The sequence below is a fragment of the Pleurodeles waltl genome, chromosome 7, assembly GCF_031143425.1.
Source record: "Pleurodeles waltl isolate 20211129_DDA chromosome 7, aPleWal1.hap1.20221129, whole genome shotgun sequence".
Classification (NCBI taxonomy): Eukaryota; Metazoa; Chordata; class Amphibia; order Caudata; family Salamandridae; genus Pleurodeles; species Pleurodeles waltl.
The window spans coordinates 283,718,636-283,736,494 of NC_090446.1; the positions used below are offsets into that span (position 1 = coordinate 283,718,636).

The following is a 17,859-nucleotide window of genomic DNA, read 5'->3' on the forward strand; positions in this document are numbered from 1 at the left end:
CCTGCCGCACCCACCACCCACAAAAGACTCATTGCGATTCAAAAATGTGCATTCATTCTAATATGTGGCATTGAAAGTCATTTGTGCAAGCATACGTTTTTGTTTCTTTTTACATGGATCCGTGGTCCGTAGTGGAGATTGACTGAAGAAGGGTCTCGTCATCCAAGTCACACAAACGCTCTTCCACGCATAAAGGTAATACCAAGGAATTCACATATCTATGATAGACACCATAAGCACAGCAAAAATAGAGGGCTGACATGTTTAATCAATATCAGGAAGCACACTCAGAACCGTTTAGCGATTGCCATCTTAAAGCTTTTATTTTTCAAGAATACAACCAAAAAAAAGGTGCATTAAACATCACATCTGTAAAGCTAGCAATATATTGTATATTTTAATGTGCATGTAGTAGCCTTTTCAGCTACAAGGGGAATAGTCAGCCAAGAAAAAGAAAACCATCTAACGTTATTAAAGGCAAAATCTCTTTTGGAAGTTGTTCTGCCTTTTATTGACTGGGGAAAACAAAAAGGTGATGGACGGAGCGACTGAATTCGTTTCTGTGTCAGGTAATTTCACCCCATTTCGTGTGAATTAACTCCAGATGTGGTTGTGTTTTTCTAAACGAAATTAAGACCGAATATTTTTGTCAGACAGTATTTAGGCCACAATACTCTGGTACCATTCCAAACACAGAACTTCTTTTCAAATTATAAGGCACGGAATAATCAGACACTTTTTTGTAAAATGAAGTTTGAATATATTCAACAGTCACTATTTATGAATCACTCTAGTAAAACAAGTTTAATGTTGAATTTGGGCGCAAAATAAAGGCATCTACTGTATGCACTATAATCTTAAATCACTCCTACACATACGATTCGCACTGTAGCATCGTTAAGAGTACTGTAACAAACTAAGAAAATTCTATTACATACTGCAGGAATGGACCCAAATAGCCACTTGAATTTAGCCGCTTTACTTGTTCAAGGGAATAGTTATGAATGCACAATTTAAACTAACTTTTCTTCATGGGGTTCTACTTCAGAATTCAAGTTTAAACATCCACCTGCACTTATATCACTCCACAATATTGATTACCACACAGAGAAAATATATGGATTGAAGAATTGCTAGTCGATAAACTCCTGTGGTTGATACGCAGACAACATATTGGTGGTTGATATTGATGAGTTGATGTATGACCACGTTGATATTCTTGATCGAGATTTTGTGACCTATAATCTTCTTTACAATCCTCTCAGGTCATGTCATACAATTATTCCATAACCGTTTGGAAATAAATACATAATAAATTAACAAGTAAAGAATCGTGTAATATTAGACAATCACATGTTCGTCCCATATGTCTGTGGGCCTGGCACAATTGCACATTTTACACGACCACATGCGAATATCATGATTTTACCATGCTTCTCCCTAGTAAACCCATGTTCCATTGCAGTGACTTTGATGATCCCATAATGGTGCAAGTGAGAAAGACCCCCAAAGAGGTGGTAGTAGGCACCTAGGGCCAGATGCAGCAAAGGTTTTTACCCATTCTGTGTCTATGGGAAAAAGTATTCGTACATATGGCCCCTAGTATCGCCACCAGCTAGTGGCTGGCAGATTCCTACTCCTCCCCACCCCAATGCCTGTGAATCTGGGAAATCCCCACGCAAACTGATGAGGAGATGGGCCAATGTGTAAAGACTGGGCAAAGCATTTTTTAAGATGGTGAAACAAAAGGTATGAGGTGAAATTATCGTGGTTTGTGTGTTATTAATTAGGCTTATGAAAACTGAAACTTTTAAAGGGTGATGGAAAATATATGAGTGAATAGCGATGGAAGAAACTTCAGCTGAATACAGATGCTATAACAGATCTTTAAGATTAACCTATTTAATAAGGATAGGACCATGAAAGATAAACAAAATCTAACACCCATGGCAACAAATCATTTTATCTGTGATGTTTAAAATATAAGACACCGTGGATTAACGTGACGTATCTGCACTGTTTTCATGCTTTACAGTGTGTTGTAAAAATTATGCTTTTTGCAAGTTTAACATATTTTAACCATAATAAAAATGCAATTGAATTTAATTTAATTCAATTTTAATTGAAGATTTTTCAAAGTTGTCATTGGTTTTACAGATGTTCATTCTGGAAATTTCCATAAATAGTGATTTACATCTTAACTAATACCATACCCTTCTGTTGTGGATTTTTATTTTCATCGAACCACCTGACAGCCCTTCTTATACGCTGGTCAGGGATGGAAGGATATCATTGGATATTTCACCTAGACGCATAAGAAACCAAGGTTAAAATGCTTTTGTATGGTGTCTTAGGGTGATTGTTCGGCTTCAGAGAGCAGCACCTAAGGATGTTTCTGTCTGTAAGGGCTACTGTATACCTTTTAATACTCACTCAGCCACTCTTAATTAGAGGAAACCAATTGGGGGAGTTTCCTGGGTGAAATTACATTCTTGCATGGGCTAAGTCATGAAACAGAGGATATATTTTAGTTCTCATTCAAAGAGGTGTTATTGGTGTAGGGAAAGATCAGAGGGGCTTCTTACCCAAAGTGAAGTGATATACATGCTTACAGTATCAAACCACTCTCTTAAATATAATCATCTTTTAATTTTATGTTTCATGGGACATAATGAGGTATACAGTAGAAATGAGGTTTAAAGATTGAAAGTTATTCTTTGAACATGTATAGGCATACTGCATAAATACCACCAGGCATTTGCTGGTGATAGTGGGATTGTGTTTTAGTGTCCATTTGGGTGGCATTATACTATCACTGATGCAGTATCGCTACATTAAACACTGGGGCTTAACTACAAACCTTATTTTGTGAAAAATATATGGTAACTGAATTACCACACATTTCTTCAATATGTAAAATAAACAGGGCCAAAAAGGGGAATTTCTCCCCCGTCACAGTGATTGACGGGAAGATAAGATTCAACGGAGAAGAATCCTTTGCCAGCTTTGTGGTCAGCCTCCCCAGAAGCCAGTATGTCATGGCCATTCAGGCCCAGATTTATACTTTTTACTGCAAAACTGCGCAAATGCAGTTTTGTGGCAAAAAACATGGCGCTGGCTTGTGCTATTCCACAGTGCCAGCCGGGCACCCAATTAAAGGAATGGTGTAAGCAGGTGCTAAACTTGGCCAGTGTCTTTAAAAAAAAGACGCTACCCGGGTAGGGGTGGCGGTAGGGAATGAGGGGGTTGAGCGTCAAAAAATTATGCTTGCCTGGCTAGAGGCAAAAAATGCCTCTAACCAGACTAGCACCATTTCCTGGTGCACAACCATCAAAAACATGACTCCTGTCTTAGGAAAGACAGGAGTCATGCCCATCACCACAATGGTCAGCACAGGTGACAAGTGTCCACTGGGCATGTACATTACACACTATGACATGCAGGGCCCCCCAAGTTAGGGCCTCCGATGGCAAGAAAAAAATACTTACCTGGACTTACCAGGGATGGGGTTCCCCACCCCTCGGTGTCCCTCTGGTGATGGTGGGGGTGTTCCTGGGGCTTCAGGAGGGCACCTGTGGACCCATTCCACGGAGTTTGACTATGGAAATGGGTCCACAGGTCCCCTAACGCCTGGTCTGACCCAGGCTTTAAATAATGGTCCAAAGCAAGCTTTGCACCATTATTTAGCACCTCCTCCCACCCAGTGGGTCATTATAGCATGTGGGGGTAAATATGGGGGTAAGGGGACAGCACCATTTTTTAGATGGGAAAGCCTACCTTGCATCTCATTGACGCAAGGTAGGTAAACGTATCCAAAAAATGGTGCAAACTCCTATATTTTGACGTTATACATGTCTAACGTCAAACTATAAATATGGAGGTAGATTTGCACCGAATTTGGGTAAAAAAAATGACGCAAAATTGTTGCAACAGAAGTATAAATATGGGCCTCAGTGTCAGTTTAGGGATATTTTAAAACTCAATCCCACCATGATAATCCCTGAGAGGTTACGTATGCCATTCTAGGGAACATTACCTGACATTTATATTTTGAAAATAACATGTGTGACAGTTTCAATTTTAGTGCGAAACTGCAGTTCTGAGGGATTTCTAGCAAACTAATGTTAGTATTTGATGTTGGAGTGTGAGGAGCTCAAAGACATCAGTCATGGTCATGACCATTAAAAAATGGTTGAACATTTGTAATTCTGTGTGATAAACTTCTCTAAAACCATTAACGAAGCAGGGGCCTTTGTTCATACTGACCTGTAGTCAGTGGAGTAATAAAATGTGAATGGATCCCCCGCAAACCATATGGAGGACCCAGCCCCTTGAACCTAGTCTGGAGCTTTCAGGCCAGGGGCCTGCCACCCATGCACAGTGACGGCTGTGCTGAGGGAGCCCCCTGAGCTCAGACGCACACCTCAGGGACTGGGGGGACTCACGTTATGCCACTGCCTGTAATTCCCAATTTGACTAGTTACAAGAGTTAATGGCTGATTCAGGAACAAGAAAAGTGTGGTTTGAAAAAGCAGGGTAAAAGTAGGCATAATGCTTCTGTGAAGTCAAGGTTGTTATGGTGAATATCATATAGGACACTGTGTGGGTTAACTCATAATTGACCAGTATTTCTGCATTTCAGATATACCAATATCTGTGTTATCGTTACTTCTGGGTATCGGAATGCAATGTGAGACTTCTAAACCACATTTAATCGTGTCTGAGTATTGATATTGGAGAGGTGGGGTATAAGAGTTGTCTGAAATTTCAACATTCATCTTGACTCTGAATAGTAATTGATATCCCAAGAAAGTGAGAATAAAGTGTTGCTTCAGGGACATAAGCACTTCCATCCTTATGATCCAATAAACGAAGACTGCCCGATTTCTAGGAATCACTTCTTAGATGCTGGGGGGAGCTCTTCAGTTGGGCAATCGTTAGGAGCCACATTAATGGCCTCGCATGCCTTGATATTGGAAAATTTGCTGCATGTGAAGTCAATAACCAAATGCCGTAGGCCTGCTCTATTGGGGGTGATTTTGATTGGTATTTTCAAGGTCTCACCGGACTTCACAGATCCAGCCCTACAATAAGAAAGATAGAGATTATAGTTAATGTATCACCTTTGAAAGATACAACATAAGTGCTTGTTATTTACAATATATATACAAAACTGTTTTTCTAAAGTTAATTTTTTTCTGAGTACAGGTCCCATGAGTGCACAGCAAAGTAACCAAACAAAGAATCCCAAGCATGATTGTTAAGATTTGATTGCATAGCAGCTGATCATCAGTGCAGAAGAAGCAATGCATACCAGGAAGTGGTGTGGTATCTGCTCTAGGATCTGCAGCCAATGCTTGTCCTAATCAACAGCCAGAAAATATTCACACTTTGCAAGTCTGGATACTGCAGAATGCCGATATTGAGATATTTAATTTATTTAATAAAATGTAGATTGTACAGAAATTTGAGACAAATCTTAGGTTATGGATGTAACAAATTGGGTTGTTGGTTGAATGAGCCCTGGTCAAGCAACAACCACAATCCCTGCCAAGATCAGCCACACACAAACACCAAATTAACCTGTGCTCAACCCCCTGGTAGCTTGACACAGAGTGGTCAGATTTATTTCCACCAGGTCAGGGATGACAGCCTGAACCTGGTCCTCCCCTCTGGGGCTCTGTACCCTCCCTCCTGGAGCGGTACCCCCAGAGTCCAATATGGTCAGGGTGCTTACAGAAGTCGCCCTGTACCATTCCTCCACCAGTGCAGGGCTGTAACCTGCAACTGGCCCTCCAACCTGGGGTCTGTACCTTCAGGTTGGACTAGGGCCCGGGGTGAGGCTTCCCCCCCCCGCCCTCCCTTCTGGGGTCCAGCACCCTCCAACTAGGAGTGGCCTCCTCAGAAGACAACATGGTAGGGGCACTGTTATCAGTAGCCCCTCCCTCCAGGTCCGGGGGGACACCCTGAACTTGGTCTTCCAGCCCAGGGTCTGTACCCTCAGACTGGATCCCTGCCTGGCAAACCAGGACTTTCTGGGAGGCACACCGACCCCCCACCAGGTCAGAGTTTAACCTCTGCACCTGACCATTCAACTCAGAGTCACCACCCTGAAGTTGAACAATTGCCTGGCACGCCAGGACTTCCTGGAGGGCACACTGACCCTCCACCAGGTCAGAGTTTAACCTCTGAACTTGGCCATTCAACTCAGTCACCACCCTGAAGTTGAACAATTGCCTGGCACACCAGGACTTCCTGGAGGGCACACTGACCCTCCACCAGGTCAGAGTTTAACCTCTGAACTGGGCCATTCAACTCAGAGTCACCACCCTGAAGTTGAACAATTGCCTGGTGCACCAGGACTTTCTGGGAGGCACACCTACCTCCCACCAGGTCAGAGTTTAACCTCTGAGCCTGGTTCCCCAACCCAGGGTCACCACCCTGAGGTTGGGCAATTGCCTGGCACGCCAGGACTTTCTGGGGGGCACACCTACCCCCCACCAGGTCAGAGTTTAACCTCTGAACCTGGTCATCCAACCCAGAGTCAACACCCTGAGGTTGGACAATTGCCTGGCACAGCAGGACTTCTTGGGAGGCACACCTACCTCCCACCAGGTCAGAGTTTAACCTCTGAACCTGGGTATCCAACCCAGAGTCACCACCCTGAGGTTGAACAATTGCCTGGCACGCCAGGACTTTCTGGGGGGCACACCTACCCCCCACCAGGTCAGAGTTTAACCTCTGAACCCGGTTATCCAACCCAGAGTCAGCACTCTGAGGTTGGACCACTGCCTGGTACACCAGGACTTCCTGGGGGGCACACCTACCCCCCAACAGGTCAGAGTTTATCCCCTGAACCTGGTTAGCCAACCCAGAGTCACCACCCTGAGGTTGAACCACTGCCTGGCAGGCCAGGATTTCCAGGGAGGCACACCTACCTCCCACCAGGTCAGAGTTTAACCTCTGAGCCTGGTTCCCCAACCCAGGGTCACCACCCTGTGGTTGGGCAATTGCCTGGCACGCCAGGACTTTCTGGGGGGCACACCTACCCCCCACCAGGTCAGAGTTTAACCTCTGAACCTGGTCATCCAACCCAGAGTCAACACCCTGAGGTTGGACAATTGCCTGGCACAGCAGGACTTCTTGGGCGGCACATCTACCTCCCACCAGGTCAGAGTTTAACCTCTGAACCTGGGTATCCAACCCAGAGTCACCACCCTGAGGTTGAATCTTTGCCTGGCATGCCAGGACTTCCTGGGGGGCACTCTCACCCCCCATAAGGGACACACCGTCCCCAAGGGCCACACAAGAGTCGGGTTGGCGCAGGTCTCCCGACCTCTGCCCATCCGGCAGAGTCTGGGTTTCCCCCAAACCAGAAACGGTTTCACCTGGGTCATTCCTGGGGGGCTCTGCTCTCAGAGCTGTCCCCTGACTCTCAAGGTCCTCCACTGGGGTCTGCAACCCCCTCTAAACCCTATGTCTGGACTTCTGCACCCCCTCACTAGGAGGGGAACTGCCAGACACCAGAACTGTTGGGATGCTGGCTACAGTCACCCCCCCCAAGTTCTTCTGACACTGCAGGGCTTCCCTCAAAAGGTGGCCCTACGGTACAGGCTAGGCTTCCCTCCTGGTGTTCCCTCATGGAACCCTCTAGGACCTGGGACCTACCTGGGACACTACAATCCTTTCCCACCCCACTCGGTTGGGAACCACCTAGACCACTCCCTTCAGGAGCACCCCCAAATGCCTCTTCAGACTCTCTGGTACTCACCCAGAAGTCTGCCTCCATTGTAAGTTCCCTGGGGTCAGAGAACTCACACTCCACCTGGTGTTGGCGTAGCTCTGGAAAATAAGGACCAGACATATGCTCTCCAGCAATTACATCACTCTGCCCTTTACATGTATTAACCACAGTACCCTTCACCCAACCATCCAGTAACTCAACCTTGGAAAAGCACTCTACTTCACCCTCCTGAGACTGGTGAGACAGTATCTGTCTGTCCCTGACACTCAACCCATACTCTTCTGGGATGTCTCTACACTCTATATCCAGGACGTCCACCAGGGGGGAACCCTTTTCTCTGTCACTCTCTGCTAGAGTCAGTAAAGTGTCCCTCCCCCCAGTAGGAATATGACTCCCTGTGCCAGTTCCCCAATCCTTCTCAGGGACCCTGTGCATAACGGGAACTACCTCATACCCTTGAACTGCCTGTGGTGTGTCAACTCCCTTCTTCAAGTTGGGCACCAAATCTCTGGGCTTGTGCCCTTCTTCAGCAGTACTAGATGCAAGATTTTTGCTGCCACCATCTGAACTGGACTCAGCCCTTCCGGCCTCCAGTTTCAGCTCTTTACAGCTCAGCTCTTGAGCTGCAACCTTTTCTTCTTCCAGGGCTAAGAGACTTGCTGCCTCAGCCCTTTCAAGTTGCTCATCTAGCTCTTCCATACACCGCTGTAGAGCTAGGAGCCCTTCATCTCCCACTAGTTCTCTTTCCTCATCTGAGTAGTCTTCCTCCTCATGTGAGTAGTCCTCCTCCTCATCTGAGGGGTACTTAGTCATTTGGTTTCTTGCTGCCTCTCTCTCTGCCCATCTTTCTTCCCCCCACACTATGTAGGCATGTAGCATCTCCGCCTTAGTAGATCTCCTTGCTACAGGAAGGCCCCATTTTCTGCAAAGCTTCCTTAGGTCAGCCTTAGTGAGGTGGTCAGTAGGCACAAAGAATGAGTAGGTAAGCAATCTCATTGCTGACAAAGTCTTACTGGCAAGAACCAAAATCCAAAGTCCAAAATATCAATAGTATATCCAGGAGGACATCAGAGAACCAAAAGCGCAAAAGATGAAAAATCAAGTTGACCTTCAACTGTGGGTAGGTAGTGAAATACTTAGCTACTGTATGTCACTGCACAAACACAAGTCCTATCCTCACCGCTGATCACCAATGTTAGAAATGGGGTTTTTGGTTGGCAGTCAGGTTGCCCTCTGTCCAAGCAGGAACCCTCACTCTAGTCAGGGTAAGTCACACACAATCCAAAATCAGCCTGTGCTCACCCTCCGGTAGCTTGGCACGAGCAGTCAGGCTTAACTTAGAAGGCAATGTGTAAAGCATTTGTGCAATAAATCATACAACACCATAGCATAACACCACAAAAATACACCACACAGTGTTTAGAAAAATATATAATATTTATCTGGGTATCTTCAGGTCAAAATGATCAAAGTTGCAATATGAATTTGTAAAGATATCACTGAAAAGTGATATAAAGCGTCTTAAGTCTTTAGAAAGTAAACAGAGTCTCTTTCAAACACAAAGTACCTGGTTTCTGGTGGAAAATCTCCTCAGAGGGCCACAAAGGAAGAGGTGCGTGGAAAAAGGGGGTGTGCGTCGATTTCTCCCCAGCACACCCGGACTTGCGTCGTTATTTTCCACGCGGGGAAGTCGGCGTCGTTTTCTGGCACGCGGACAGTCTCTTTCTGTGGATCGCGGGGATTACCAGATGTCCCGGGTCTGTGCGTGGATTTTCCTGCTTGTTCTCCGGCTGCGCGTCGGTCTGCGGGGCTGTGCGTCGAAATTACGATCTCACGGCAGGCGTCGCGTCGATTTCTCCTCTAGAGGTCGGGCGGCATTGTCCTTGCGAGGCCGTGCGTCGGATCTTCGATCGTCCCAAGAGCGTCGCGTCGATCAGCGTCGGAGTGCGGTGTTTTTCTCGCCGCGAAACAAGCTGTGCGTCGAAATTTTCGGCGCACGGAGCGTCCAAGTAAAAGAGAGAAGTCTTTTTGGTCCTGAGACTTCAAGGAACAGGAGGCAAGCTCTATCCAAGCCCTTGGAGAGCACTTTCACAGCCAGACAAGAGTTCAGCAAGGCAGCAGGCCAACAGCAAGGCAGCAGTCCTTTGTAGAAAAGTAGACAGGTGAGTCCTTTGAGCAGCCAGGCAGTTCAGCAAGGCAGCAGGCCAACAGCAAGGCAGCAGTCCTTTGTAGAAAAGCAGACAAGTGAGTCCTTTGAGCAGCCAGGCAGTTCCTTTTGGCAGGATTGAGTTTCTGGTTCAGGTTTCTTCTCCAGCAAGTGTCTGATGAGGTAGGGCAGAGGCCCTGTTTTATACTAAGTTGTGCCTTTGAAGTGGGGGTGACTTCAAAGAGTCTCTAAGAAATGCACCAAGTTCCCTTTCAGCTCAATCCTGTCTGCCAGAGTCCCAGTAGGGGGTGTGGCAGTCCTTTGTGTGAGGGCAGGCCCTCCACCCTCCCAGCCCAGGAAGACCCATTCAAAAGGCAGATGTATGCAAGTGAGGCTGAGTACCCTGTGTTTGGGGTGTGTCTGAGTGAATGCACAAGGAGCTGTCAACTAAACCTAGCCAGACGTGGATTGAAGGGCACAACAAGGTTTTAGTGCAAAGAAATGTTCACTTTCTAAAAGTGGCATTTCTAGAATAGTAATATTAAATCCGACGTCACCATTCAGCAGGATTTTATATTACCATTCTGGCCATACTAAATATGACCTTCCTGCTCCTTTCAGATCAGCAGCTGCCACTTCAACAGTGTATGAGGGCAGCCCCAATGTTAGCCTATGAAAGGAGCAGGCCTCACAGTAGTGTAAAAACGAATTTAGGAGTTTCACACTACCAGGACATATAACTACACAGGTACATGTCCTGCCTTTTACCTACACAGCACCCTGCTCTAGGGGTTACCTAGGGCACACATTAGGGATGACTTATATGTAGTAAAAGGGGAGTTCTAGGCTTGGCAAGTACTTTTAAATGCCAAGTCGAAGTGGCAGTGAAACTGCACACACAGGCCTTGCAATGGCAGGCCTGAGACAGGGTTAAGGGGCTACTGAGGTGGGTGGCACAACCAGTGCTGCAGGCCCACTAGTAGCATTTAATCTACCTGCCCTAGGCACATGTAGTGCACTCTACCAGGGACTTACAAGTAAATTAAATAGTCAATCATGGATAAACCAATCAGTAGTACAATTTACCCAGAGAGCATATGCACTTTAGCACTGGTTAGCAGTGGTAAAGTGCCCAGAGGTCAAAAGCCAACAACAACAGGTCAGAAAAAATAGGAGGAAGGAGGCAAAAAGTTTGGGGATGTACCTGTCAAAAAGCCAGGTCCAACACACAGTCTCTGCAATGACAGGCTAGAGACATGTTTAAAGGGCTACTTAAGTGCATGGCACAATCAGTGCTTCAGGCCCATTAGTACAATTAAATTTACAGGCTAAGGGCACATGTAGTGCACTTTACTAGAGACTTATAAACACATTAATTATGCCAATTGGGGATAAGCCATTATTGCCCCGTTTGAAGGAGAGAGCACAAGCACCTTAGGAGAGGTTAGCAGTTAAAAAGTGCTTGGAGACCTAATACCAGCAAAAACTATGTCAGAAAAGTGAAGGAGGAAGGCAAAAAGTTGGGGAAAGACCTCCCTAAGGCTTACAGGTCTAACAATGGATAGTTGTGTCTATCTTGCTATGTAATTACTACTTCTTACGGTATAATCCCTTTAGGGTATGCTATAGAAGTCCATCACTAAATGTTAATTGAGGATTTCATAACATGAAATTTAAAATTTGTTTTATACTTCTTATCTTTTATCAGTAAATTGACCCAATGGAGCAAGCATTAAATATTGATGAGCTGGTCATTCCAACAACCACATTTTGCTCCTCTGTCAGGGTTTTCCTTATTCTTACATTCTACAGCTCCTATGATTCAAGATGTGTGAAGAAAAGTTCCTCATGTTAACCCTGAGACTTGGTGATGGCTTGTACGCATTGATATTTTCAGTCACATGATATTTACATCATTGTGGTTCATGAAAAACCCAAACATGCATATGGGAATTATTAAAACACAATAAATAAAAATCCACAAAATTCAATCATATTGGTTCATGAATAGATGTTGAGGTTAGGGATTGTGGCCTTCTAAATTCGCCCATGGTTTTGGGATCTAGCTGAGCCATTCTTTAAGAAGTGACCTTCATGTTTAGCAGTTGTGTTCTGATACGTATCATTGACAGGGCTTATAATGTTTGAGGAAGATAGAATCATGTATCTTTATAGGAAAATCCATTACATTATTTGATTTAGCTACTTCACCGTTCTTATAGTATTGTTGTCTAGAATTAAGCAATTCTTGATGTGAGAAAACTGAGCTGATTGCAGAGGCCCCCTAACGTTTTGCCCCCATTTTTAACTTTTGCTGGTGTTTTCCTGACTCTGATGGTGCCCTGCGTACTGCTAACCCGTCACAGAGCCTGTGCTCTGAGTAAAATGAGTATGCAAATTAGGCTAATTATAGTTGGCAGTATTAATCTATCTATAAGTCACTAGTATATGGTAGGGCATGGAGGTGTAGGGACCCCAGCATAGGTAGTGCACTGCTGATGTGTCCTGTGTCATTTTAAAGGCAGGCCTGCCTTGCTGGCTGCTTTAAACTAAAGGTATAAGTCATTGTTACATATAGGTCACCCCTAAGGTGTGCCCGAAGTGCCCCTAGGGTTGGGTGGCATTTAACTATAAACAGGGACGTATAAAAATGTATTATAAGCCCTGATGAGGTAAAATAGCCAACTTTGTTTTTCCCTCATTGTAGTGAATGGCCTCCATAGGCTAAAATGGGGAGACTTTATTTTAATTAACAAAATCCCCATAAAGCAAGATATCTTGAGTTTGGGTATAAAATTAATTGTTATGATAAATCCTACAACTTGCCATTGTTGGATTTAATATAACTCGTTTGGGTACAAAGTTTTAAAACTCTACCTGAAAGTTGCCAACTTCAGCTCTGTAGTGCCCTTCTTTGATTGATCACCCCCTGGCAGCCTGCCAGGCTGCCTTGAAGAGGAGTGAAGTGGCCTAGGCTGAAAACAAAGGATGTGCCTATGGCAGAAGATCTGCCTCAGTAGATGGTGAAACATGATGGGGGGAGAACAGCCAAATTGGTCTTCAAAGGCAGGGAAGGACATTTGGATCAGCGGAGGACCTCCCCCATTTCCAACCACCCCAGAACATTAGGTGACCTCTTAGATTGGGAGAGGGCAGGAGAGGGCTGTGTTTAAGATTTTTAGCCACAGCAGTGGGTGGGCTCAGCCACATCTAACCTCCAAAAATCAGTTTCAGCCATATTTGATTTTTGAAGAATGTTGCTCCCTGGGCTTTATCTTGCCACAATTCCCTGGAAGTGGTGATTCAAGGGGGAAGTGGCTCGCCTGTGATTGGACAGTCAGGACCCCTTGCTTTTCACCCCAGTGGCAAAGATAATGATGGCAGAGCCGCACCGACGCCTCAGATCTCTACAAGGAACAAGACAAAGAAGAAAAGGACTGTCCTGCTGGACACCTGCACTGGACTCTGAAGGACTGCACCAGCTGCACACTTGGGCTTCACCACTAAAAGGACTTTGCCTGTCTTCTACTGCTTCAAGAAGGTACTCCCTGTTTGCTACAGGTACAAAGGAGCTGCCCAGAGTCCCCTGCAACAAGTCCTGCAAGCAGAGCCCAGCTGACCAGCATCCAGTGGCCATTTGAGGATTCTGACCAGGTCCAATTTGGGAATTGTAGTCTCAACTCCCACGGAGCTACTCAGAGCTTCCTGAACCTTGGATCAAGTTGTGGACACTTCAAGGACACAAAAAGGACCTCTGGAAGAAGATCCAGAAGTTTGGAGACGTTTAGAGCAACTCCATAAATTGAAGAGGTGCATTGTGGGAATTGTAGTCCCAGACCCCAAGAGGCATACCAGAGGCATACCAGAGCCTCTGAACCCTTGAGTGGTGCTGTGGACAACTTTCCTGAATCAAGAAACACTTCTGAAAGTAAGTGTAATAGTGTTATCTCTTGGGTGGCCTAAACTCTGGACTTTGTCCCTGTCCAGTGTAACATTTTTTTAACCCTTTGAGCGCAATTTGCTTCTATGTGCTGGTAAACATTTATTCCTTAAAAATGTATATCCACAGTCCCCCTTATGCGATTTTAATCATTTTGGTGTCATTTTAAAAATAAAAATATAATCTTTTACTATAAATTGGTGTACGATTTTTATTGTGTTTTGTGTTTTAATGATTCACTGTTTTGTGATTTTTAAATGCTTTACACACTAGTCTCCTAAATTAAACCTTGTCGCTCGATGCCAAACTACCAAGCGTTGACCTGGGTTTAATTTATCAAGACATAACTGGACCTTTGTGGGGGTTATTGGACTATTGCTAGGTGTCGGTACTTACCTGCCCTCACCAATAATCCACTTTCCAATACTTGGGATGATGGTTCCGTCAGCAAACTCTTTAAATTTCCCTTGGCCTTTCTAAAGTTGTTTCAGATGGATTTCTAATTTATATGTGTTTTAAATAAAAGAAATGTTTAACTAAGATGGGGCAATTTTGCCCTTGATTCCTTCTTTTAATTGAGTGACACTGGCTTTCTCTTTCTGTCATGCACACTGATCTAGGGGCATTGCTGTTGTCAATGTAACCTGACTTCTGGGCAATTCAATTACTAGGTTTGTCTTAACATACCTCCTAGCCACTCTCACATTGGAACCTTAACATTTCTGCAACCTCTCAACTTAGGAACCACCTCTTCCTGCCATGTTTACATTTACCAGCTCACCATTTTGCATCTAGCAGTTTAGTTTAAGAGCTACAGGATGTTTACATTTAACCTAACACAAGTTGTTTTTTTCTTGTAGAACAATACGTTCTAGATTTTTGTCCTGATATTGCCACTTTTTTGGTACAAAAATACTTGTGACATTTATTTATTTAAGTCCATTTGGCCCAGTCTCCATATCTGAAGGAGCTTCTTGCTGGGTAATCTTTCACTGAAGTATTTAACAAGTATATGGAAGAAAGACCAGGCTGCTAATCTATGTCCAGCTTGTGGTTTGCACATTTTTCTCTTCTGTCCGGAATATCTTGATTGTCGTCAGCAGAGTATACGTCCAGTGTGTTTGAACTTGGGGGTGACCCGCTGTCTAATTGCCCAGAGGTTTCTGAAAAGCAACACCTCACTTTTAATCATGTTTGCTGTTAGCTGCTTTCTGAAAAATATATGGTATGAGAGTGTGAAGGTTTTATCTCATTTATCTCCATGAACAGTGGAATTGGCCATAAACAATGTTATTCAGGTCCTGTTTATGGTTAGAATGTTGGAGCTAACATGGTATTTTGCACTCTTGCATATACACTGCAGTTTCTGACACTGCACAGACAGATTGCTAAACCTAATACACTTACATGACTATGCACTTTAGAAGCCCTGAACTTCTCCTTTTAAACTTATTGACCAGGTGTTGTAAACATATTCTGTTTACTTTTCTGATGAGGCAAGGATTGTGGTTGTTTTTGGGTTGTCTCTTTTGCCCAATTTGTACTAATAATCATTTTTTACTTTTTTCATCCTTTATTTACTATGTGAATATTTTACAATGTGATACCTATTTATTTCTTATCTTTGTATACTTTGACAGTTATGACAACAGAATAAAGTACTTTTTGAGTTGGATTGGATTGAATTGCAGGCTCAGAAGCTTTTCTGGGGCAAGTTTCTGTTTTCCACAATATGTGTTTTTTGTGCCTATATAGGGAGAGAGTGTCATCCCAAGCAAATGTTCAAGTTGACTTACTGTGCACCTCAAATGGAAATATGCGTTGTGTGTGGGACAGATGAGTACACCACTATCATTTACGTAACAGTGATTTCTTTGATAGAGTTATTAAACTAACCCTGAATTCTGGTAGCTTAAAATTGAAGACATAGGTCCAAGAGATCATCCTTGTAAATTTACATAGAGGTTTCTTCCTTAAAGTGTCACAATTTCTTTATTCCCAAATGATATCAAATGATTGCTTGTACAGGAACTAGTACACATTGATATTTTCAATACTTTTTTGAATAATGTAATTAGGGGTAAGGGGAAGCCAAATTGTAAACCACTGGACGTTTTCAGACAAATTCAAGGTGTTCTGTGTATTTTTATGTGCACCCAAGAAACAGTGCAGTTTTTGGCCAACCACTGGCTTTCCCAATTACTGCCCACAGACATAGGAACAGGCATGGGGCAACTGACCAGTGTTTTTTCTTCTGTTTTGCATTTTCATGCATTTTTATTTGCCACTGCTTTGACCAATCAGTCAGCCAGACATTTTTCACTGCTGCCTTGGATTTGCGGTGTGTGGTAGTACCCCAATATCATTGTCAGAATATCATCTGACTTAAATCTCCTGTCTTAAATATCATTTGCAAACATATTGGCCTATCAGAATTGATAATAGGAAATTTACATTCAATGGGAGACAATTTTGTGAACAATATTTAAGACACAATATTTATGGCAGGTGATATTTCATTATAGGACAGTATTGCATACAACTGCCTGTGGGGGGCATTTGTAAAAAAGCAAAGGCAAAATACCTTTGTGGCATAGAGAGGTGGATTAAAGAGGAATGGCGCAAATTTTCTATTTATGCTTTTATGAAAAATTGTTCACACACATGAAGATTTGATAAAACATCTCTCCTCTCACTGACAGAACTGATTCGAGGGGTCATTGAAATAATATAACATAAATGGTATTGTATCTCAGCTTGTTGAGAAAAAACATTGAGAAGAGACTTAGAAAGATAAGTCATTGGGTGGCTCTGATTTGGCATGGAATCTGTCAATCTGTCTTTTTACCAGCTTAACACAATTGAGTTGGCTCCTGAAGGTCAACTGTATTACCTACTATTTCTCCATTTGGAGCATTAAACTATCTAAAGAGCAATGGTTTTCTTCTCCTTAAGCTAATTTGTCTGGTGATTTTTATTTGCCCTCACTCTTTTGTTCGAAAACATGAAAGCGGTATTTGCCAACTGCTATAATCTGTATCATCAAAGTATGTTTTTGATCTGCTTTTTTTTGTATACTCGTTCAAAGGAAGCATATATTTATGTATGTCCTGGAGTTAATTTTAACTTTGCAGCCAGTCTCATGCAATCAAATAAATTCATCAATAAAAAATACATACAAATGTACTTAAGTAGAGTTAACTTCTTCAGGTATCTGTAATGTAAAGCAATTACATATCTTTCTTGAACCAACAGAAAACGTATTTTCCTGTGTGGCTCATTAGAACAAAAAAGTTTCCAAACCTGTGCTAAATACTTATGCCTGCTAGGAAGCAGTTGCATCTATTTAAATGAGATGAAATGAAGCTTTTTATATTTATTTTTTTCTTGCAAATGTATGGTCATCCTCTGTAAGTGGCGGCCTATTTTATTTTTTTCTTCTTTTTATTTTTGGCATGTGATTGCAATAAAATGTTTTTTAAAAATGCACCAGATATTCAAGGTCAGACCTATTAGCATTGCCAATGCTTGTTTAGTTGGTGGACTAGTATTAAATGGTAGGTCTTTTGCAGACTGTTTAAGTGAGAATCTAGACCCAGGGCGATGTTTAAGTGCCTTTACTTTGATCATGCAATCTATAAAGAAAGCCCTTACTATCAGAAGGGGTAACCCGGGAAAAAAAAGGGCCACTGGATGGTTTGATTATAACTGCTCACAAGCACATAGGAAATTGAAAAAGGCTCTAAAAGCCCCAAAAAGATCTTTAACTGAGATAGTAAGTGTAGACAAGAATATAAAGCAGCAATGAAGGGAAGGAAATTGACTTTAAAAAGAACTCTGTGGGAAACTCTACACACAGCTAGCCGAACGAAAGATAATATTCTTTTTTGGAAAACAATCAACTCACCTATGTTCGGGGATAGAGACTCCCCCAGGATGGAAATAGCGATCTCCGAAGAAGACTGGATTGCACACTTCTCTAAAATATACGCGCGGGCCAGCGATGCGAACCCTACATTTCCTGTATAT

At 43.4% G+C, this 17,859-nt stretch overlaps 1 protein-coding gene across 1 annotated transcript in view; it reads right to left on the reverse strand.

The window, feature by feature from the left end:
• Positions 1 to 296: 296 nt before the first annotated feature.
• The window catches only part of LOC138304017 (protein-glutamine gamma-glutamyltransferase E-like), a 38,787-nt gene continuing 21,224 nt past the window's right edge, over positions 297 to 17,859 (reverse strand). Inside the window, exon 5 of the mRNA XM_069243664.1 lies at positions 297 to 5,084. Coding sequence (XP_069099765.1) covers positions 4,895 to 5,084 — 190 coding nt within the window. The 3' untranslated portion in view covers positions 297 to 4,894. The remainder of the gene's footprint in view (positions 5,085 to 17,859) is intronic.